Source organism: Taudactylus pleione, unplaced genomic scaffold (genome assembly GCF_031769625.1).
Source record: "Taudactylus pleione unplaced genomic scaffold, aTauple2 ptg000117l, whole genome shotgun sequence".
NCBI lineage: Eukaryota > Metazoa > Chordata > Amphibia > Anura > Myobatrachidae > Taudactylus > Taudactylus pleione.
The window spans coordinates 21,207,133-21,232,068 of NW_028284519.1; the positions used below are offsets into that span (position 1 = coordinate 21,207,133).

General features: G+C 46.1%; 1 protein-coding gene across 2 annotated transcripts; it reads right to left on the reverse strand.

Annotated features, from left to right (window-relative positions):
- Nucleotides 1–426: 426 nt before the first annotated feature.
- On the reverse strand, nt 427–24,499 carry PDCD2L (programmed cell death 2 like). 2 transcript variants are annotated; one of them, XM_088471909.1, is made up of 8 exons: nt 24,358–24,499; nt 14,642–14,829; nt 11,373–11,536; nt 6,766–6,835; nt 6,350–6,675; nt 2,877–2,990; nt 1,469–1,614; nt 427–1,383 (listed from the first exon to the last, which is right to left on the reverse strand). In XM_088471909.1, the coding sequence occupies exons 1-8, from the start codon at nt 24,416–24,418 to the stop codon at nt 1,253–1,255; spliced, it is 1,200 nt and encodes a 399-aa protein (XP_088328035.1). In that variant the 5' UTR covers nt 24,419–24,499; the 3' UTR covers nt 427–1,252. The 2 variants fall into 2 exon arrangements, with proteins under 2 accessions (XP_088328035.1, XP_088328036.1); XM_088471910.1 differs by having other exon boundaries at nt 24,214–24,458.
- Between the last annotated feature and the right edge of the window lie 437 nt (nt 24,500–24,936).

The window sequence follows — 24,936 nt, forward strand, 5'->3', positions numbered from 1 at the left end:
ATCCATCTTTGAGGGTGGGTCTTCAGTAAGGTCTTTCAGCCAGGTTTCACATTCCCAGAGACACCCATGGTCAGAAATGTAGAGGTTTCGGGAGCAAATTTTAACGACACAAACTCTTTCTGCTGTTGATGTACTCCTGCCTGTACCCCTTCCCAAAAATCTTATTACAGGCCCTATATTCGATCCTAGACTTCTACAATAAAGCTTCCTATTATAAACCTGAGACCTGAGCATTAGCAATCAATGGCCCAGGGCATACCATTAGGACATTTAAATAACAAATGTAATTACATATGGCATGACAAGGCTAAAAAAAAAACGTGGAAATAAAAAAAATATCCCACAGTATTAGACATTTGGCCCCTGCTTTGTCAAATTAGGGGACTTGAGGCTCTGCCGCATTTCAGTACTTAAAATATCAAACGCCCAGGTGTGAACCCTTTATTTTATTACCTATACAGCGCACACATATTACAAAGCGCTATAGAGAATATTTCAGTCATTCACATCACAGTCCAGTGTGGAGATAACACTGAATATTGCATATCCCATAGAGAGACACAAACTTCATTTTTTTCTTTGTCATAAGCCAAATAACCTTCCAGTATGTTTTTACAGTGTGAAAGGAAACACAAGCAAACATAGGGAGAAGATATAAACTCCACACAGATAAGTCCTTGTCAGGAATTGTATTTATGACCTCAGGGCTGGGAAGCAGCAATGATATACATTACACCAACCATGCTGCTACTTACCAGCTACAATTTTGTTTTGTACAACTCAACAATATCTGTATTATTGTCTCACTTTGGAAGAACCCATCTGCATTGACCAAGTAGCATGAGTTTCGTGCTCCTCATATAGAAAGGTCTTATATAAATATATCCAGGAGCACCTCTAGTTTGATAAAAAAATGGGTATATTTAGAATGCTGTAGCTGCCTGACATATAACAGACCACATTTGGCTTCCTAGGAAGGAGATACCCACTACCCAAAAATATGAACTTATGCCGCGTGAGGACAAACAGATCCTTCATGCCTGATGTTGTATAGCAAAGTGTTATAATAAGGTTCACTTTTGGGCTTCACGTGAAAGATCCTGCTGTAGAAATGCAGCAAGCAGAGTGTTAATGCACTAAATCATCTATATAAACCGAAACCACCTTTTTCTGTCCTAGCTGATTACATTCTGAAAATGTTCTTTGCTTTCTGTGGACTGTTCATGAGATGCACACAATATACCAGTTCCAGTTATTTAAAGTATCTCTGGTCTGGATCTTCCTGTACAATGCAGACTTCCTGTACTGGTGTATTGGCATCAGCCTCCCAACAGCTCCTCTCACAGGTGAAAATAAGAACTGTCCCAAACTCCAGCAACAGGTCTGTAAGACACACAAGTATGAGACACATCAGATGCACAGGTGAGTCACAGCAATGTATCCACTGACCAATAGATGATTATCTTACCAGCTTCTGTTCCATGCAGCATTGTTACAAGAGCTGGCATCAGCTGAAATTCAAAAACTCTTCTTCCCCTGCAACGTGTACAGGGGGGAGGCTGGGCTCCAAAAGCAGGGGGGCTCATGTATAACGGAATTCCATTCCAAGAGTATCTGTGGGGTCAGAAGGGTTAATGAACAAGGTGCAAATGCGGTGTGGCAAGAATAGACAAATAACACACGAGTTGCCTATTTGTAAATTATATTGAAGATGAAATAGAGGCTAATTTTATCTGAAAGACACTGCAACACTATCAAGTAATAAGAGTGGTCACTTTGCCAGATCTTCACATACTTTAAGGCAGGGGTGGGGAACCTTTTTTCTGCCGAGGGCCATTTTGATATATATAAAATTATTTGCGGGGCCTCTATGTGATGTTACACGGGGGCAGAGCCACAATCGCCGGTGATTACAGCAATGCCCGTAGCATCCTGAGGATGCTCCAGGGAGCTGTAAGGGCAGAGGTGTGACCGTCTGAAGCATCCTAAGGACGCTCCAGGTGGTACTGCTGCATAGATTCTGGCTGTAGGGTGCCATTCTAGGCACAGTGCTAGCCAGATGAGGCTAGCGGGAAAAAGCCTGAGGTTCCCCATCCCTGCTTTATGGTATGAGAATTGGTTTTACTCTGCGGTGCTGTACCAGACATGATTCTTAATTATGGACAAGTATAATATTAATTCTTAAACAAGTTTACCCAAAACCTAAAATGCAATTTTTGGTGGTGTACACTATGTTAGACTAAAGTACAGAGTGTTACTTACAGGCAGTTTGGTATTCCCTCAATACCTCTATAAGTCTGCTACAGTCTGTCTACTCTGTGCTATTACCATTGTAGGTCACTGCCCTTCCTCAGCGAGTTTCCCATTTGTGCGTGTCTTTGTGTGTGTGTGTGTCGGAAGTTCACAGTAGAGAAGAATTACCACTGTAGACTGTAGGAAACAGTACCTAGCTGCACAGGATACTGACAATACTTAGAAGACCACGAGAAAGCCACAATTCTGGAACTCTGTGAATGTTGGTAAATATAAATTCCAAATACACGATTCACAACACTAAACCGGAGGAGGTGCTATGACAAATGAACAGTCCCCCTCTGTAATAATCTATTTAGAAGTTTAGAAACATTGGGGAACCCAAAGGAGCCACTGAGGGCAGTTTAGATATTTCAAGATTATTTCTGTCTTGGGTGACATAAGTCTTTAATTTATTATTATTCTAATAGTAAAGTCTGTTATTTAGGCAAGATGCTGTTACTGTTGTATATCTTGAACACACTCACAATTGGCATTTACGTCATCAACATCAATAGTAACTTTATGTGAGGACACAACAAAAATCGTTGTTAGTCTTTCTGGCAGGTATAGGGGTTAGTAACCTGAGGATCTGCTGTCGGCATGGTGCGGTCTTCTTCAGGAACTTGTAAAACACCAGGTCACAGTTCTGCAGGTCACACTTTTCATATTTCTCCCCCTCTCCTCTACCCTTCATGCTGAAAGAGAATAATTACACTCTGCTAATAACATACGTAGTTAGCTTTCCAAAAATACAAATAGATACATACACTATGTATGTTATAATATTATAGCAATACAACATATACAAATACAAGTAAACAAACATTGTCATGGTTGGCCAGGTCTAAAGCTGCCCATCCACTAGGCGATGCGGGGGACGACGGCACGATTACGACGCCATCGTCTCCCGCAGGGTGAACTGCATGCACTGAACGTTCAGAGTACGCCGATCAATCATCCCCGAACATAGCAACCTGACGGCGGTCGTCAGGTTGACCGTCATGTTCGGGCGATGACTGATGTTAAAAACGACCAGCGGGCACAAGCATCGCTGGCCATTTTGAACCTTTTACTGCCCGATTTGCGGGCGATTACCAAGCGATGGAGCTATAACGACCGTCGTTAGGTATAATCGCCTAGTGGATGGGCAGCATTACAGTGTACAATTATTACAAAGTAAAAACTAAACATAGGTTGTGCTACACCAGCATGTTCCCCACGCCTTGAGAAATCACAGACATGAATCCTTGCAGTCAGTAATAGTTTCAAGAACACTGGTTTTCTGCTCATGTCCCAGAGCCAAAAATGGGGGCTGGTGGCAAACTCCATTTTTACACATGTTGTTATTGTAAGGTGCCACAAATGGTCAGCAGCGCCATACATAGGGGGCGAACAGAGAACACATTTAACAGTATTAACGCACAGACACAATGAATAAAACAATTATACAACACAAAATTATGCAATGACCAAACAGCAACAAACTGACAGAGTACAGTATAAACAGAAAGAATTACAGATCCAGTGATTGACAAGACAGTGAGCGTCAGTGATGAGAACCTGTGTGATGTAGGCCAGTGCTCAGGAGCATAGGCTTGAAAAACAGGACTTGCAAGAAAAGGTCGCAGGGTTAGATGCTAAACCATAAGGGAAGAGGGTCCTACGCATTCCTACAGGGATGGGTCAGACACACATAGGGTGACACTAATGCTGCCCATCCACTAGAAGACAGGCAATGTCGCAATCGATCAGTCGTTTGTCAGTCTCTGATGTGTCTACACTGAACGAGCAGTCGTTCAGTGTAGCCACAATCATCTGCTAACATGCTGAACCTGACATTATCGTCAGGTTGTCCAGCATGTTTGCCAGATGATAGATGTCTAAAACGACCAGCAGGAGCGCGCATCGCTGGTCGTTTTAGTGAACGATTTGCAAATGATGAATGAACGATTTTGTTATCGTTCAATCACTCAATTTAATCGCCTAGTGGATGGGCACCTTAAGTTATGAGTAGAGATGGCAGCAATAAGTAGAGGAGTTAGGAAGGCTGATAGGCTTGAATGAAGAGGTGAGTTTTGAGAGCATGTCTAAAGCTTTGGTGAACAGTGGCTAATCTAATAGGATATGGGAGTGTCCCTCAGGTCAGAAGCCGCACATACAAAATCCTAGAGGTGGGAATGCAAAGAGAACCAGTGTGGTAGCAAGGCAGCGGCCATTGGCAGAGAGGAGGGGGTGTGAGGATGTATAAGAAATGAGGCTGAAGATGTAGGTGGTAAAGCAGTGGCTGCGGGTTTTGTACATTAGAGTGAGGAGTTTGAACTGAATTCTGGGGGAGACAATGCAGCAAATGTCAGCTGAGGTAGAGCAGCGAGAGAGAGCAATAAGGAGGGCAGTGGCGTGTATTAAAGTGCAAGGAGGTGGGACTTGGGAAGGCCAGAGAGAAGGGGGTTTCAGTGTGCGAGGTGAGAGATGATGAGGGAAGAGTGAAGGATGGCTCCCGGGCAATGCAGCTAGAAACAGAGACAGTGTATTGCCTTCAATTGGGATGTAGTCTGTATCCCAGCGGTCGCGGTGCTGGCAGTCACAATACAGGCGCCGGAATCACGACAGCAGTCAGGATCACAGCTCCAAAATCCAGACGGTAAGTATTAGGGTTAGTGGGAGGATAAGGGTTAGGGGTTAAGGTTAGGCACAAGCTGTGGGGGGCAGGGTTTGGGTTAGGCCTCGGGAAAGGTGAGTTAGGATACTAACCTAATTGTGTCAGGATTCTGTTTGGATGCCACTGTCTGTATTCTGACCGCCATCATCCCGACCGCCAGGACCCTTTACCCAACTCCTTCAATTGATAGGGAGGGCAGGGGAGGAGAGGGGACTCGGGAGGGTAGATTGGAAATTTCAAGCCAGGATGAAATGTCTCTGGTTTTTAGAGAAATTTACAATTGACCCCAAGGACTCCTCATATAAGTTTCCTGAGAACATGGGTAAATGGATTTTCATCTGCACATAAGCATGACAGCGACATCTTTCCTACGTAGACAAATTAGATTTGTTATAGGAACTTTAAAAAAGGGACTCTTCTCATTTAACCAACAATTTCAGTTTTACCTAAGTGTTAAAATATTTTTCAAATTGAGCTCTGCAGCTGGACCATTTGTTCTGTTACGTTTACAGCTGCTATCGATAGCTTTGAGGTCTCCCCGTCTGTACACAGAGGAAATCTTCAGCTTTATAGACCATTTGTCCATGTGACAAGATTATATTGTCAAGTTGTGGTTGGAGGAAGGTGGGTGCGTATTAAACGGTTAATGTTATGTTAGAAAACACATACATACAAAGTAAATTAATATAAGTAAGGTATAAGGTATAAGTCTGCGGTCGAAATGCAGACTGCCGGCTTCCCGACAGTGAAATCCTGACATGGGATTAATCATAGGCGTCTAAATACCGACGCCTATCATTAGCCCCACGCCAAAATCCCAATGCCCGGTATACTGATGGTAGGGCTTAGGGTTAGGCACTCCCCCAGGAGGGTTAGGGATAGGCACCCCCTGGGAGTGTTAGGGTTATGCACCCCTGTGGGGAGGTCAGGGTTAGGAACTAGGGGGGAGGTCAGGCACCCCTAAGGGAGAGCTCATCTGCCGGACTTCCGCCATCGGTATTTCATCCGTTAGGCTGACGTCCGGCAGTATAACATACCGATTCCCTTTACCATATATTGTGGTAGCACAACATTGCAGCTCTATGGGGTGTGAAGCAAAAGTAATGATGTTGGTGGCTGCAATATTCTGTTGCAGAACACACATTGAGCGTCATTTAATTGCCCTCTAAATCAGTGTACATCCTCAAATCTGCTTTAGGAACCACACTTTCTAGCTACTTACGGAACTACACATCGTGCAGAACTTAACTGCCCCTATAGAACAGTCAATGCAGTGTCCGACTTCTACATTCAGTTAGTCAGGAATGTCATTACCGATAAACAATTACACATTATAGTGGCAAATTGTAGCGCAACCAAATGCAAATTAAAGTCAAACACTACCTGTGACCTCACCTCTCCACATCCTCCATCAAGGTTGCCTCTCGCTGCTCGTAGTCACGAAGAAGACGCCGAGCGTGATCCAAGTCCATGTCCCACTCAGTGTCTTCCTCCTCTGCCACAGCCATGTAATAAGACTGAAATACAGAGTCACAAGACAGTACCGGCTCCAATGTGTCCGTGAGCGACAGGCTCAGGAGCTGTGATGTAAAGTCTGTCTGCAGGGGCGCTGAAGGGCAACTTGGGACATGCGACACTGTGGGTGTTGAAAGAGGTTCAGCACCATCAAACCCCCAATTATCAGCATCTTCGCACCAATCGGCAGCGGCCATCTTGTTTTCCTACACAGAGGACGCAGGCGTTCAGTAAGTAAGGCAACCATTTGCATTAATGTCATTCTGTATATGTACACATGAAGACCTGATTAGTACCTGCGGTGACAAGGACTGTGTATCCTGTGGCTTATGTCCCTCAAGGCACTGGGATCGTAATGCCACCCAGCTGCAGCCGTAACAGAGATAGATGGGGGAGAAAAAAAATAAAAAAAGTTATTACTAAATACATTCTAGGACATAACTGAAATGACTGCGGTGCTTCAATTTTTCTCGCAGTGCCATTAGATTGCCCCTTTGGAGGCAAAAAAAGGCTTTTTAAGAGCGATAAGAATGGGGAGTATAAAAACATAGCATATATCAGCAAATGCTGAGGAGCAGAGTGGCAGCCTGGATAAGTGATGAGGAGGGTGGATATTATGGGTATGAGGAGGCTAATTGAAAACAATGATAGGGGGTAGAATAGTGGAGCTAGTCACATACACTGTGACAGGTGCAGGGTGCTAGAATGAACACTAAATATGCAGCAATGAAAACGTATGTTCTTTCATGTATATATAAAAACACCAAGCAAGTTTTAATTTTCTGTTGATCTGTAACGGTTTCTCTGAATAAGAGACTGACAAACTGCGCATGGGCCTTTAAGCACAGACATTGCTCTACATCTTACACTCACTACATTGACATTATAACTTCTTTCAATGAAACACCTCCTGGAATGCTGGCTCTCTGGTTCTGATCTAGGTGTATGGGGCTGCACCCACATTAGCATCCCGGGTATATTCCTGATTTTACCACTCACACTTGGGTCATTCAGCAGAGGATATCAGGGCTGGCATTGAGCTGAATGTGGTGGGCAGAGGCAGGTTTCAGAGGTTGGCGGTGACATAGGTGGGACTTGCAGGATGAAGCAGGAATGCCAGTGTCCATTGGCTGCTACAAGAATTGGCATGCATGGGCAGATTTCATTCTTAGGGGGTACATTTACTAAAGTCAGTTTTTAAAAGAGGAGATGTTGCCAAAAGCAACCAATCAGATTCTACCTAACATTTAACTAGCACCTTCTAGAAGATAACAGCTAGAATCTGATTGGTTGCTATGGGCAACATCTCCACTTCTAAAAACGCTCACTTTAGTAAATTCACCCCTTCGTGTCTTCAAGGCAATGATGGCATTTCTTTGGGCAGCCAGTATAAATGAACACTGAATGTACCAGTCAGTATCCAAAGAGTGATGTTTCTGTGTTACCATGATGCAGCTATGGATGCACTCAGTGAGCTCTGCGACTCAATGGAGGGGAAGGTGTGCGGTGATCGCGTCACATCCATGGGAAGAAACATTCCCTCTGTCATATGCAGGAAGATCAGTCATTACAGTAATGTGCCCATTGGTTCTGCTCTTAGCACCATATCAGTGGAGGACCATGTCAGGCCATTATGCCCAGCATTCCATGCTGGCAGATCGTGACAATGGAGAAGATACATTAACGGTCATCTCCGCAGCCACTGTACAGCAGTCAGTCATACCTATATGATCCAGACAGCAATACTATTCTCCAGACACTTTGGTATGGATTCTGGGACCATGCAGGACCGATAGGAGCTCACTCATAGGCCTGTGATGTTGGGAGTGATAAGATGAGGTCCTTTTAACTCTCCAGTTGCTGAAGTGTGGGAGATTGAGAGAGGAGGTGAGCAGCCTGTACAACATGTGGCTGGAAGCTGGGTCTGTGTTCTCTGCCACAGGATGCAGGTAATGTCTGTTTGCACCAGAGGAGGGTTGTAGCTGCAGGATTATTTGCCACAAGAGCCTGGAAGTTGGGGAGATCCTTCGCTGTCAATAATACAGGAAAATTTATCTGCAATATATGGGTGGCAATGGTTGGTTCTCTGTATGCAACACAAACCTGGCCCTACACTTGCTGAACCAGTCCCTCGCAGCATAACAGTCTGGTGGCCGGATCTTTGCCAGGTCACATGTATGTGTATGGCCATAGATGAAAGGTACACAGTCAGCGGAGCATCATTTATGCTACCAAGTAATAAGCTCATTCACAGACAAATGACGTCACTGTCTATCCATATTTACCTTCAGATACACTCACCACCTGCCTCGCCTCTCACACTCTCGTAGGCCCACTGTGATCCAGTATTCAGCCCTCACAAAGATTTTACCTCATCCAAGGACCAGTTATATACGTTTGTACTCCTTGTCTCCACTGATCAACCACCCACCCAGCCACCCCCACTTTCTTTAGCCTCTAATACCATCTGTAAGTCCTACATCTCCAGCCTCATTTCCGCACACCTTCTTCATTCTGCTGCTTCACCTCCTCCTTCATCAATCACTTCCTATGCTCGTCTTGAGGATTTCTGCAAGGCCGCTCCTAACCTCTGGGACACTCCCCTAAACTCAAGTAGACTCTTATCCAGCCACCCAGCCTTCAGATGTGTCCCTACTACTCATATTTTAATATTGGATTACCAGGGCCGGATTAAAACACGAGAGAGAAGAGAGAAGAGAGAAAGACGAGAGAGAGAGAAAGACGAGAGAGAGAGAGAGAGAGAGAAAGACAGAGAGAGAGAGAAAGACGAGAGAGAGAGAGAGAGAGAGAAAGACAGAGAGAGAAAGACAGAGACAAACAGAGAGATATATATATATATATATATATATATATGGGTCTATTCATCGTCACTTAAATTTTAACAAAAGCACAGGAAAATTAAAGTTTTCACCTGGAATTGTAGAAATTAAGCTATCGGGCCATTCATCAAGAAGGTAAAACAGGAGATATCACAGATATCTCCTGCTTACCTTCCTCTCGCGGAATGGCCCTCTGTCCCCATACACTAGTATGGGGGCAGAATTCATCAAGCTCCGAAAATACAATATTTTCAGAGCTTCAGTGCAGAGGCATGCGCCATCTTCAGATGGCAATTGCTCCCGCTTGGGGCTCACAACACGCTCCTTCCCTATGAGAGGAGTCCCGGGTTGTGAAGAGGACTCTGGGCCTGATTCAGAGCCGCTCGCTCTAAATCAGGGCGGGGTTTTTTTTTTCAGGCCGCTGGCTAAGCTGTAGGAGATCACCTACAGTTTTTGCGAGCGGCCTGGTGCCCATCGGGCTTGCGAGGAGACCGTGGTAGGGTCTCGGCTCTCGCAAGCCTGAGTGGACTCCCTGCTCTAATAGAGCAGGAAGTCCACTACTGACATCACGAGTGATGTCAGTAGGGCCGCCCACAAACGCCAGGCATTCCTAAGGGAACACCTGCGTTTGTGCAGCTACCCCTCCTCCCCGCCTACAAAACGGGGCGAGCTGTCACTCACCATCGACAGCCGCCCCGTCTTGTAGCGAGATCCGCAGCAACTGAAGTTCAGTCGCTCGGTGGGTCTCGTGCATGCACACGCCGGAGGTGGCGCATGCACAGTAGGGGACCATCGACCCGCTTGCGAGCGCTGTGCACTTGCGAGCGGGTCTGAATCAGGCCCACTGTCCGTCTCCTTCCACCGGACTTTGGGGCTCTAGTGTGCATGCGTGACCCGTAGGTCATGCATGTGCACTTGTCTCACTGCTCCGAAAGGAGCAGTGAAACACTTTGGGGAGACAGCTGATTTTCGGATCAGCTGTCTCCGCATTGGAGCAATGATGAATTGCTCCGGCGCTCGCGTAGAGTTAGAATGCTAATTATCGGGGTCCATTCGGATCTTGATAATTAACATTGTGAATAGACCCCTAAGAGAGGGAAAGAGATGGAGGGAGGAAGGGACAGGGAGGGAGAAGGGGGAGAATAGGAGAGAGAGAGAGATCGAGATAGACAGAGAGTGAGATAAAGGAAGAGAGAGGGAGGTGTACAGGATTAGGGGACAGAGAGAGCAGTGGAGGTAGTGAGGAAGAGAGAGAGATTGAGAGGGAGTAAAGGAGTGTGTGCACGCTCAGTACCAACCTCTTACCTGTTGTAGTACCAGCAGTCCACACTACCAGCTTTTCTAAAAGGGGCGGGCACTTCGCGGAATTAGGCCCCGCCCCCTTCCCACCCGCGAATCGCGGCATTAGTTCATCAAAAGGGGCGGGGCTTCTACAGTCAGGCACGGTTATCAAGGGTGCTGCTGCACTGACTGTGGCTGCTGTGTGCTGCGTGATGCTGCCGGGAGGCGGGAGCCAGCCAGTGAATTTTTAGAGTGGCCAGGTTCCGGCCAATGTTAGCGGCACTGTGGGGGGCCTCCAAAGTGTGGGGGCCCCTGGACGACCGCCCCGCCTATAATCCGGCCCTGTGGATTACCAACCCCCCCTAACTCTCCAGACTCTGTCCTCCCCTACCCTTCAGTCTACTGCCTTTTATTCCCAACCATTGTCCATGTAGATTATCAACACTTTCAAGATAGGTTATATTCCTTTGTTTTCTTCACACAATTATACATATATGTAAAGTAGGTTATATTCCTTTGTTTTCTTCACACAATTATACATATATGTAAAGTTCTGATATAGCCTGTATCTGTTTGTACATATCTAATTTTTGTTTGTTCTGTCCTCTGTCCCCTATGTACTGTACAGCACAATGAAACTCTTGTGACATCTTACAAGCAAAAGCTAAAAATACTTAATAAGGGTTGCAAATCCCACCCAGTTAACAGTAGTTCCTTTTAGGACAATATGAACAGTAGGTATAGTAGTCAGCTAATAGTCTATGGTGTTACTAATAACTTACCTCTCAGGCTTCCCCCAGCACGACTTCTTACTGCATGCAAACACGTGGATGACACGGTGGTACTGTGAGCCCTCTAAGGGACAGTACACTTGGACAACATGACAGAGGACTGCAGAACACAGAGGACATGATGGAAACAGAAGGGTCACGTGTGGTGGTGCGTCCTGCCAAAGAAACATCATTCATTGGTAAATGCTATAGTCCTTTTACGGGGACATTTTTCAAACCTTCTTAACAGGACAAGTGGGGGTGTTACCCATAGCAACCAAACAGATTCTACTTATTTTTACAAGTACACTCTATAAAATGACAGCAAGAAAATCTCCCCCTTAATCTGCATATATTAAGTCTTGGCTTGATTGGTGAAAATATATATTAAAATCACAAATGCAATGTGCACATATATATATATATATATATATATATATATATATATATATATATATACACACACACACACATATACACATACACACACAGTCAGGTGCATAAATATTGGGACATTGACAGAATTTTCATATTTTGGCCTCTATTCACCACCACAGTGGCTTTGAAATGAAACAAACAAGATGTGCTTTAACTGCAGACTTTCAGATTTAATTTGAGGGTAATTACATCCAAATCAGGTGAATGGTGTAGGAATTACAACGGTTTCTATATGTGCCTCCCACTTTTTAAATGGGCCAAAAGTAATGGGACAAACTAAACAATCCTAAATCTAACTTTCACTTTTTAATACTTTGTTGCAAATCCTTTGCAGGCAATTACAGCCTGAAGTCTGGAACGCATAGACATCACCAGACGCTGGATTTCATCCCTGGTGATGCTCTGCCAGGCCTCTACTGCAAATGTTTTCAGTTCCTGCCTGTTCTTGGGGCATTTTCCCTTCAGTTTTGTCTTCATCAAGTGTAATGCATGCTCAATCGGATTCAGGTCAGGGGACTGACGTGGCCATTGCATAACATTCCACTTTTTAGCCTTAAAAAAACTCTTTGGTTGCTTTTGCAGTATGCTTCGGGTCATTGTCCATCTGCACTGTGAAGTGCCGTCCAATGAGTTCTGAAGCATTTGACTGAATATGAGCATATAATATTGCCCGAAACATTTCAGAATTCATTCTGCTGCTTTTCTCAGCAGTCACATCATCAATAAATACAAGGGAACCAGTTCAATTGGCAGCCATACATGCCCACGCCATGACACTACCACCACCATGCTTCACTGATGAGGTGGTATGTTTTGGATCATGAGCAGTTCCTTTCCTTCTACATACTCTTCTCTTCCCATCACTCTGGTACAAGTTGATCTTTGTCTCATCTGTCCATAGGATGTTGTTCCAGAACTGTAATGGCTTTTTTAGATGTTGTTTGGCAAACTCTAATCTGGTCTTCCTGTTTTTGAGGCTCACCAATGGTTTACATCTTGTGGTAAACCCTCTATATTCACTCTTGTGAAGTCTTCTCTTGATTGTTGACTTTGACACATATACACCTACCTCCTGGAGAATGTTCTTGATTTGGCAAACTGTTGTGAAGAGGTTTTTCTTCACCAGGGAAATAATTCTTCTGTCATCCACCACAGTTGTTTTCCGTGGTCTTCCGGATCTTTTGGTGTTGCTGAGCTCTCTGGTGCGTTCTTTCTTTTTAAGAATGTTCCAAACAGTTGATTTGGCCACACCTAATGTTTTTGCTATCTCTCTGATGGGTTTGTTTTGATTTTTCAGCCTAATGATGGCTTGCTTCACTGATAGTGACAGCTCTTTGGATCTCATATTGAGAGTCGACAGCAACTGATTCCAAATGCAAATCCAGACCTTTTACCTGCTTAATTGATAATGAAATAACGAGGGAATAGCCCACACCTGTCCATGAAATAGCTTTTGAGTTGATAGTCCCATTACTTTTGGCCCCTTAAAAAGTGGGAGGCACATATAGAAACCGTTGTAATTCCTACACCGTTCACCTGATTTGGATGTAATTACCCTCAAATTAAATCTGAAAGTCTGCAGTTAAAGCACATCTTGATTGTTTCATTTCAAAGCCATTGTGGCGGTGAATAGAGGCCAAAATATGAAAATTCTGTTATATATATATATACAGATCAGCCATAACATTAAAACCACTGACAGGTAAGTGAATAACACTGATTATCTCATTACAGAGGCACCCATCAAGGGGTAGGATATATTGGGCAGCAAATAAACACTGTTTTTGTAGTTGAATCTGAGCGACTTTGACAAGGGCCTAATTGTGAGGGCTAGTCAACTGGGTCAGAGCATCTCCAAAATGACAGGTCTTGTGTGGTCTTCCCGGTATGGATGTTTCGTACCTACCAAAAGTGTTTCAAGGATTAACAACCAGGGACGGGATCATGGGCGCCCAATGCTCATTGATGTGTGGGGAGTGAAGGCTAGCCCGTCTGGCCCTATCCCACAGAAGAGCTACTGTAGCCCATATTACTGAAAAAGTTAAGGCTAGCTATGATAGAAAGCTTTCTGAACATGCAGTAATCGCAGCTTGCTACATATGGGGCCACAAAGCCGCAGACAGGTTAGAGTACACGCGCGCCCTGCCACACTGTAAAAAAATTGTTCAGGATGGTTTGAGGAACATGTCAGACAGTTCAAAGTGTTGTTCAAATTTCCCGGATCTCCATCTAATCGAGGATCTGTGGGATGTGATGGAAAAAATAAGTCAGAGGAATGGAGGCCCCACCTCGCAACTTTACAGGACTTAAAGAATCTGCTGCAAAAACCTTTGTGCCAGATACCACAGGACACCTTCAGAGGCCTTGTGGAGAACATGCCTTGATGGGTCATAGTTGTTATGGCCACATAGGACATACACCTTGCAATTTACCAACCAAACAAAGCAGTGAATTCTGCATCTCAACCAATATGATTTTTCATCCCGCAATTCCATTACAATCCACTAGGGTTGGATTTCGATTGGACAAGATTTCATCACACCTGCCATACAAGCCGCAATGCCGGCCTAATTGTGGCAGAAAGCAACTACACTTTATTTTCGTGGTTACATTTATTTTTAAAACAGCAATCGTGTAAAAGCAAATTTAACCTGTTTAATCACTGCCGATTTAAAAATGTGGGCAAACATACCAGAATTGCGCCCGTGCCTGCATCTAACAGGCTATTACATAAGTCCCTGAATGTTTGGTTTCTGATTTTCTAAGATCCTGCCATAAACATGATTCCTGTGTACATCTATAATAATTGAACAACTGACAGAGACAGAGCCCTTTGCTCTCACCGGCAGACCCCCTATCTTGCTGACATCCCACGAGGAACCTTTTTCTTCTAGCGCTGCATCTTTAAATCCCAGCAGTACCCGCTGCCCCTGGGAAGGAGCCAGTGCCATCACCTCAGGCTGGGGCAGAAGGCACACTAGCCAGGAAACCGGTAACACATGTGCTTCATTAGATGGAAAACACCGGTAATCTGTGGGGACATAAACAATTATTGGGGGTCATCAAAATGTAAGAAATGACAACAAAACAATGTACACTAGTAACAATGCCATACTGCATTTGGATTGACTCATTTAAAAAAAACTGAGCGAATTGTGGGTGTGACTTGCACTGTAAGCTTAAACAGAAACATACTGTAAATATCTTGTAATTGTGGTTATAGCGTATGCTCCTTTGCATGTTTTTTTAGGCAGTCAGGTGATGCTACTTGTGTTTGGTATAGACATTAGCGCTCCTGCTAGGCTTCTTTCGTGGGGCCCACTGCCCTGCTGGGATCGCCACGCTGACAAGCTGCAGCTGTCATTTATCAACAAGTTTATCACTCAAAACTAGTGATAAAATATGAGATATGGTAAGAACTTACCTTTGTTATCTCTATTTCTACGAAGTCCATAGGGTTCCACAGGATACCTTGGGGGTATAGGTGTGACGTCAGTCATCGGGCACCATAGAGTTAAGCTTTCAGCCTCCCAGGATGCACTAGGGTCCCCCTCCTATACCCCGCCCCCGAGCCAAGGCACCTCAGTTAGTTACCAAGCCATAGGCCAGAGGAGGAGAAGGAAGAGAGAGAAAGAAGATCTGGATACACACAAGAATCACACTCTCACCAGAGGAAGACGGAAAAACCGGTGACCAGAACAAAGCCCATCTGCAGCACAGGTGCGACAGGGCGGGAGTCCTGTGGAACCCTATGGACTTCGTAGAAATAGAGATAACAAGGGTAAGTTCTTACCATATCTCATATTTTCTACTTCAGGGTCCATAGGGTATCCACAGGATACCTTGGGGATGTCCCAAAGCAGTATCCTTTAAGGGTGGGGACGCTGCTGTGCTGAAAGGAGAATCCGCCACCCGAAGGAAGCATCCTGAGAGGCGAAGGTTTCAAACCTGTAATACCTCACGAAGGTATGGACAGAGGACCACGTAGCAGCCTTGCAGATCTGGACTGCAGAGGCACCACGTCGAGCTGCCCATGAAGGACCCACAGACCTAGTGGAATGAGCCTTCACAGAAGGAGGAACCGGCAGGCCTTCATGAAGAGAAGCTTCAGAAATAGCCATACGGATCCAGGCTGCCAAAGTTTGCTTTGAAGCAGGCCAACCCTTTTTACGGAAGCCATAGAGGACAAACAAGGCGTCCGACTTCCTAAATGAAGAAGTGCGGTCAACATAAGTCCTTAAGGCCCGCACAACATCCAAAGTGGCCTCACCCACTGAAAGTCCAGGTGAGTTAAAAGCCGGAACAACTATTTCCTCGTTAACATGAAACTGGGAAACAACTTTGGGAAGAAATTCAGGCCAAGTGCGGAGCACTGCCCTGTTCCCATGAAAAATCAAGAAAGGGGGGCTACAAGAAAGAGCCCCTAAATCAGAAACACGTATGGCCAGAAGAAAAACAGTCTTAGCTGTTAGCCATTTAAGATCCACTGAGCCCAGTGGTTCAAACGGCGGTCCTTGGAGAGCCCTCAGGACCACAGCCAAATCCCAAGGTGCCACAGGTGGAACAAAGGGCGGCTGAATGCGGAGAACACCTTGCATAAAGGTGCGCACATCCGGGATTGTAGAAATCCTACGGTGAAACCAGACAGACAGGGCCGAAACCTGTACTTTCAAAGAAGCAAGGCGAAGCCCATGATCTAGTCCCGCTTGTAGGAAGGCGAGTATCCGAGACAGACGAAACTCCCGCGGTGCATAACCTCTCGGTCGACACCACTGGAAGAACGTATGCCACACGCGATGGTATATCCTCGCTGAAGACTGTTTCCAAGCTCGTAACATGGTACGCACTACAGAGCTGGAAAACCCCCTGCACCTCAACATGGCTGTCTCAACAGCCACGCCGTCAAAGACAGCAGAGTCAGGTCCGGGTGAAGACAAGGACCCTGCGACAGAAGGTCCGGTCGTAGCGGCAACCGCAGAGGACTGTCCAGGTAAGCGAACCGGAACGTCCACCGGACGGACAGAGCATCCACCAGAAACGCCTCATCAGCGTCCGCCTTCCAGGATCGCAACCACAAGGTGCGACGAGCAGCCACCGCTGCTGAAGAAATTCGAGACACCAGGGTACTAATGTCTAAGGCCGCCTCGTTGATATAAGTGGCTGAATCACGGAGATTACCAATCAACTTCGCCTGATCGGCCGGACAGTCGGAATCAAAAGACGCCTCTAATGAATCCACCCAGCGCTCCATCGCTCTGGCAACCCAGCAAATGGCCATAGCCGGCCGCGCTGCCCCCCCCGCAAGGGAATGAGCGGACTTCAGGCAGATCTCCACCTTGCGGTCCATAGCATCCTTAAGGGAGGACATGGATGGCATCGGCAATGTGGCACTACGGACAAGACGGGTCACGTGAGAATCCACCTGTGGAGGGGATTCCCACTTAGCAAAATAATTACGGATAAGCCACCGCCAGGCGCCTCTGCGGCTGGTATCGCTTGCCAGGCTGTTTTCTAAATGGTCCACTAACTGACCCGAAAGAGGAAAGACTGTGGCGTCACCCTTCACATCTTTAAAAAAGGCATACTTGGATTTAGCCGCTGGGGGAACTTCGTCCTCAATCACCAAGGCTGTGCGGACTGCCCGAATAAGTCCAGGAATATACACCTTGGACCTAGCGTCAGCGTCCTTAGTATGGAGAGGTTCCTGATCGTAAGGATCCAGAATCTCCCCATCATCAGACGTCCCTTCGTCATCCTCATAAGGAGCCGACAGAGACGCCACCGGCCGTTTATGTGGCCGCAACACATCCGACAAGTGCTGTACAGAACTCGTCAGGGAGTTAACCCACGCCGTCTCCTGAGAAACCGGGAGAGGGGAAATAGGGAGACTGTGGGGTACCACCAATTGTCTTGGGAAACCCTGCATGGGTGACGACACCACTGACTGCTGGGACAAACCCATCTGCGTAAACGCGGGCTGCGGAGCTAACTGGCCCACTAAGGTTGTAAGCGCCTGAGCGAAACAAGCCCAGGGCGGCTCCTGTACCGGTGCTGTAACCGTAATAGGCCGCGCCATTGACAAACACTGCCGGCAGAGGCCCTCCGCGCTACCCTCCCCCTCCGCTAAAGGTACCTTATACGTAGTACACTGTAGCCGGAGAGGAAAATCACTTTCAGACATGATGGTACAAAGTATGTGACCCCCTCTCACCAATTGTTTTTTTAAAGAGGCGAGAGACCACCCTGCAGCACCGCACCGCAAGGGCTTAGCAGAAAGAACAGGGACAGTAATAAAGCTGACAGTCAGAATAGAAGATACAGGCAGCAGCGCTAGCACAGTCACATACAATGCAAAGAAAATCAATTCCTGCACTAACCAGCGCTGGTCAATCAACTACGCAGACACAGAGTCTGGTAGGACACAGCGCTGCATACACAGACCTGACCACAAGCGGAGGAGAGGTATGCGGGGGGGACCCAGACCAAGAGGCTTCCTTCCAGGCTTCCAGCAGCGTTCACTATGCGTCCACGATGCTTCAGGAAGATGGCCGCCGAGGAGCAGAGAGGAGCGCTGCCACAGGGCCAGTCGGCAATGTGCAGAGAGGGTTGTGTGCAGCGAGGGAGGCGCCGGCTGTGAGACAGGGAAGGCGCGTTCCCCTGGCATGCATTTAACCCCCGGGACGCCGCAGCGCTACCGCTCTGCTGCGGTCCGCTGTCCCAGGGGGGTAGTGGAAGCGCAAGTTACATACCTGGCTCCACGCTGCAGCCAGTCCCCAGGGAGCCCCCTGCCTGGGGACTCTGGACCATGTAACAGCGGGGACCCACCGCGGGACCCCGCTGCTTACCTTGCATTCCCCCTTGATTCCGGCCATGGTCCGGAACATCTGGGGTCACCGCTAGCTGTGACCCCAGATGCTCACCAGCATCCCCGGATCGGTACCGGCGTTCTGGTACCGGCGGGGGCGTAGGGAAGACAGCATGGACGTCAGGACTGACTGTCCATGCTGTACATCCAGATGTGCAGCCACAGCTGCATGCAGGAAAACTCCAGGGGCCCTTCTTAGCCCCCACTCCAACAGGTGCACCCGACTCCGGCTGGGCACCAAACTAAACTGGGGTGCCTTGGCTCGAGGGCGGGGTATAGGAGGGGGACCCTAGTGCATCCTGGGAGGCTGAAAGCTTAACTCTATGGTGCCCGATGACTGACGTCACACCTATACCCCCAAGGTATCCTGTGGATACCCTATGGACCCTGAAGTAGAAATTTTACTTTTTAGATAAATGGTGCTCCAGCCAATCAGCTCCCAACTGTCAATTTTCAGATGACAGGAGCTGATTGGCTGGAGCACCATTTATCACAAACAGTGATATTTATCACTCATTTTGAGTGATAAACTCATTGATAAATAAGGCGTTCCAGACTGCTGCGCTCCCCCGGCGAGTAAATAGATGCCGTGCATGTGCGCATGGCCTCTATTCACACTGCAGGAGAGCTTGGGGGCAGCCCAGTATCTCAGCGATTGCTGGCCACTTCCCCTACAGTAATGAAAAGGGGGCGCTTCTCAAGGACACGCCCCTTTTCTAGTGACCACGCTCCATTTTCAGGCACACATAGCAAAATGCCCAAGAGCCACCCTGCCCCCTGACCACCCTAGAAGGAACACTAGACATTAAAGTGTCTATACAAGCAGGTGAACTTTACCAAGGATATATATTGTGGGTTATTTATAAGAGTACAGTCTTGATACAGGATATCTTAAGCATGTTTATCTATTTAGGGGTTGTAGGTTATTTAAGTGGTAAAGCACGTTAAGCAGGGATGGTGTAACAAGTACAATGAAAAGCATGGAAAGGGTGTACGCACCAATATGTCTACAAAAGTGTATAGAAGTAGCACGTACAAAATGAGTATATTAATATGGTCATATTTCCTTATTCCATTACACACACATACTGCTTGCTTATAGGCATCATCCCCTAAACTACTACAATGTGAGAGCATTATTACTCTTTAGTTACATTAGCTAGACAGATTTGAGAAGAGAAAATATTAGGGGAAAGAAAAAGGAATCCAGGTTTGTGAGGAAAAAAAAAAAAAAAAGGAGTAAATTTTTGTTTTAGTTTGAACCAGTTTTTTTGCATTAATGTTTAATGAAAACAAATTAATTCATACTTATCATATTAATACTGTGAAACATTACTTGGTATTAGAAACCTTGATCAACCATGTTTTAATGGGGATACAGTCAAAATGCCGACGACCGGGAGACCGACTGTCTAAATCCCGGCGTCTAAATACTGACGCAGGACTAAAGACAGCCGTCGAAATCCAGACACCCGTCTAAATCCCGATGCCGAATTCTAGACAGCCGCCTTCCCGAACGAAGGTAAGCCGAGCAGTGTTAGCGCCTAGCCGCGCGGGGGTTTTTAAGAATAGGGACGTTAGGGACTAACCCAGGAGGGTTAGGTTTAGGGTGCGGAGAGGAGTTAGGTTTAGGCACCCCTGGGGGGGAGGTTAGGGGGGGGGGGCGGGGGCGGGAAAGAGGGGAGGGTTAGAGTACTTACCAGCCCCAGTAGGGATTTTCAGCGTTCAGGCTTGCGGCGTCAGGATTCAGTCAGACCGCTTCCCAGCCGTTGGTATTTCATACCCAGCCCGTTTTAATGCTATCTAACATTAACAATCCAAAGTTATTAGGATTTTTTCTCTCATCAAAAGAGTCAGACTAAGGGGTATATTTACTAAAGTGGATTAGCAACCAATCTGATTCTAGCTGTTATATTCTAGAAGGTAAATGTTAAGTAGAATCTGATTTGTGCTATGGGCAACATCTCCACTTCTAAACCCTTACTTTGGTAAATATACCCCTAATGGTGAGTATACACGGTACAATATCTATGCATGATAACATTCAACAATAAATCGTTCATATCGTTAATTTTTATGCAGTGAACGACCAACAATGCTCCTTCCTGCATGGGCGATAACTGTCGGGGTGCTGGCAACGGTATTCTGACTGTCGGGATCCCGAGATCCGGCATCTCGTACCCAACCCCTAGAGGGAATATCACTAAACAAACTCTCAAGAAGTCTACACATTGTGGGGGGGGATCTGTTTGCCAATTTCATTAACATCACAAAGGACATCTTTACATTCCAGTATAACATGATAAAGCATACATAGATAGCGCCTTTGCCTAAGGAGAGTTTGCATGGCCGCTCACTTCAGTAGTGTCAAATAGTATGGGCCAATTTCCTTCCAGTTTCCTGTGAAGGGATCCTGAAGGATTCCAGCTGTGACTCGCAGGAATTTACTTTCTGTATAATACTACTGATGAAGCTTCGATGGAAAAGAGCGACCATATACTGTCTATATATTTGTGGTGTGAAGTATGCTTTGGCACTAACTTTTGAGATAAAAGCTTCAGATTTACTAATGATATTGAATATTGCAACTGGTATTTTTATCTAATGGTTCCAGGTCCAGCAAGGCCTGTCCTGGAATTCAAGCATGCAAAGAGGTGTTAATGCTGCACAAGCTGTAAGAAGAAAAGTGCACCACTCTGACTTTATTATGAGCTTTCGAGTCATGTGATTGTCAGTCAGTGCCCCCTGTACAATACAGATAAACTGTCTTCAGCAGCATGCTATCTGTAACACCAAGCTCCATGTACTCCTGTCTAGGCTAAGTTGCCATCTCACCCTGCATATCTCAGACACCAACCCCTTCCTGAAATTCATCTGATAAGGTATGCCCTAACACCCACCTCCAAATACCATTACCCAGATGGCATCCTTGTCCCTTCCCTCTGCCATACGGGTCACCCACAAGTCCCATAATTTCCCCTTGAGAAACACTTACTGAATATGTCCCATATTTTCCCAGATTTCAACAAGATAGATGGCAGTCAATAGATCGACAATGAAAAGGTAGATGCCAAATGGTCAACATGGATAAATGGTCAACACAAAAAAACCCCAGCAAACACTGTTTTTTGTTTGTTTGTTAGGGTTAGGCACTTACCGAAAAGATTAGGGATAGGCTCTAGAAGGGACAGTTATGCTGGGTACACACTTAACTATGTGTACCCAGCTCGATGTAGTCCACGGCAGGTCCAGGCATCGGCAAGTGCATACACACTTGCCGATCCCAGCAGCAATGAAACAACAGTGGCGGCCATGCTGTATTAGGCAGCATGGCCCCCGCTGACAATATCGCCTGTCGGACCTGCAATGTCGCCGATGACATGCAGGAGCGCGCATAGCCAGCGACATAGTGGGTACACACTGCCCGGGTCGGACGACACATCGTCTAGTGTGTACCCGGCTACAGGTTAGTCACTTACCCCGATGGTCAGGCACTAGGAGGGATGACTACGGACCAGGAAGGAGGGCTAGGGTTAGGCACAAAGAGCAGAGATAGGGTGAAGATTAGTGTTAGAAAAATCAAACCACGTGTCGACCATTTGTGTGTCGACTATTCCAATGTCAACCTTTTGTACCGGTCGATCTTCATCCATGTCAACCTTTTGTACTTGTCAACCTGTCTACCATTTAGTGTCAATCTTTTGACGGTCTAAAGGGGGGTATCCACTAGACGATAAAGTTGAATGATTGAACGATAAAATCGTTAGAAAATTTGGTCTTTTAGACATCTATCATCGTTCAAACATGCTGGTCAACCTGACGATATCGTCAGGTTCAGCATGTTTGCAGATGATTGATTGTGCCTGCACTGCACGACATATCGTTCAGTGTGGGCACCCTGCAGTGTAGTGAATGACTGAACGATAACGATATCGTTATGGTTCAGTCTTTTCACTGTCGGGTAGTGAATACAGTGTAGATCTTTTAATCCACACTCCAACAAGATAATCTGTCTACGTTCCTTCTGTGCCTCCATGACCCACCACTCTCACATCAGTCCTTTCTCCTGCCAAAGACTTCCACGCAACACCCTTGTGCTCATTATTTCTTCTCAGGGGGCTATTTATCACTGGTGGCAGAGGGAGCCCCATGGTATCATATCTTATCATATATTGCAGTAATAAGATGTGAACTTTCAGGGCTACTTATCACTCTTCTCTTGCAGGGACAATGGCCCGGATATAGTATAGGTTACACAATCACATTACGGTCAGGATCAGACATGATTTGCCTAATGTGCATGCACAACCACCAGTTAGAGCATAGGCCGCCAGAGAGGGATCCAAAGTTCCATCTCCAGTGAGAACTTATTTTTCATAGCTTGATAAACTGGAGACTATCGCGGACAGCATTGGCAATAAATTTGATTGCGGTACTTAGCTGAGAGCATGACATCACTAGTATATACTGCATTCAGCCTTTGGTAAATATCAGGCATACTTAAATCATACAGAAACAACTGGGCTTTATACTGTACATATATATATTAATAACAGTATATTCCTCTATGGGGTCTATTCACTAAGCCTTGGAGAGAAAGAAAATTGAGAAAGATCACAGACGGTGGTTAGCGTTACTGCCTCACAACACTGAGGTCAAGGGTTCGATACCCACCACGGCCCTACCTGTGTGGAGTTTGTATATTCTCCCTGTGCATGTGTGGGTTTCCTCCGGGTACTCCAGTTTCCTCCCACACTCCAAAAATATACTGGTAGGTTAATTGGCTCCAAACATAGATTAACCCTACTGTGTATGTGTGTGCTCATGTGATAGGGAATATAGAATGTAAGCTCCACTGGGGCAGGGACTGATGTGAATGGACAAATATTCTCTGTAACATACCTCCCAACTGTCCCGCTTCCAGCGGGACAATCCCGTTTTTCTGGGACTGTCCCGCGGTGGGGGGGGAAGTTGGGGAGAGCACACCCGCTGCTCTGCCTAGCAGAGCAGCGGGTGTGCAGAAGGTGAACAGATGCCGTGCGCATCGCACGGCATCTGTTCACTAGCGTAGGGAGAGCCTGGGGGGCTGCCCAGCATCTCGGAGAGTGCTGGGCACGCCCCCTATAGTGACGAAAACGGGGTAAAGCCGCAAGGCTCCGCCCAGTTTTCAGTTGGCTCCACCCCTTTTAGAAGCCACACCCCTTTTCGGACACACGCGCCCTGTCCCTCCTTCAGCTGTTGAAAAGTTGGGACGTATGCTGTAAGCACTGCAGAATGTGTGCGCTATATAAATAACTGGTAATACATAAATAAGATTAGTCCCAGCCAATCAGCTCCTATCAGTTTGCAGGCTGTGTTGGCAGAAATGACAGTTAGGAGCTGATTGGCTGGGACTTATCTTTCTCCACTGTATCTCTCTCCGAGGCTTAGTGAATAGATCCCTATGCATCCAATATCCACTAGTCTCCTGATGGAAAACGCACAAGATGGGCACAGCATACTGCAAAGTTGTTTCCTTATCACCCAATACAAGAACCAGGAGCTGGTTACCTGTAGTTGTGCTCCCCTATCAGCAGTCCACTCCCAACTCTATGTCTGGCAGCAACAGACAAGACAGCCACAGGCCTCTCTCAGTAGTACTTGACCATGTGCTAGGTGTATGTAGCGAGTCACACAAACCCAATGCAACCTAACCTGACGTTGTCCGGCCCAGTACAACTCGCAGCCTCTTCTTCAGCCTCCCAGTATCATACATATTACAGACTACACAGAGATCAGCCTAGCAGCAGAGTTGTCGCCAGGCGGCCAATCAGTAGCAGCATGCAAACGAGCGTCCTCTGGTCACAGCTGTGTCAGAGAAGGCGGTGTGTAACATTAACCCATTCACCCATGGAGGTTGGGGCTAGTGGTAATAGTTCAAATGCACAGCAGCCTCATATTCCAGCCAGGCTCATTGTCTGACTTTATCAGGTTATATATATATATACAACATAAATACCCTGATCCTGAGTGCACACATTAGCCATAAAATAAAACATAGTAATCACTTAAAAAAAACAAAAAATACTTAGTAATCCATCTTTACATCCAATTTATTTCATTTTATTTGGACACTTTAGATCTACTCGGAGTACTGATTATGACAAATTAATATCGTTATTATTATTATTTATATTATATCAGCTTTTTTATTATTAGTCTTATATTATTTTTGTTATAAGTATGTTTCTCATTCTATTATAATCGTTATTATTACTAGTCTATTTCTATTAT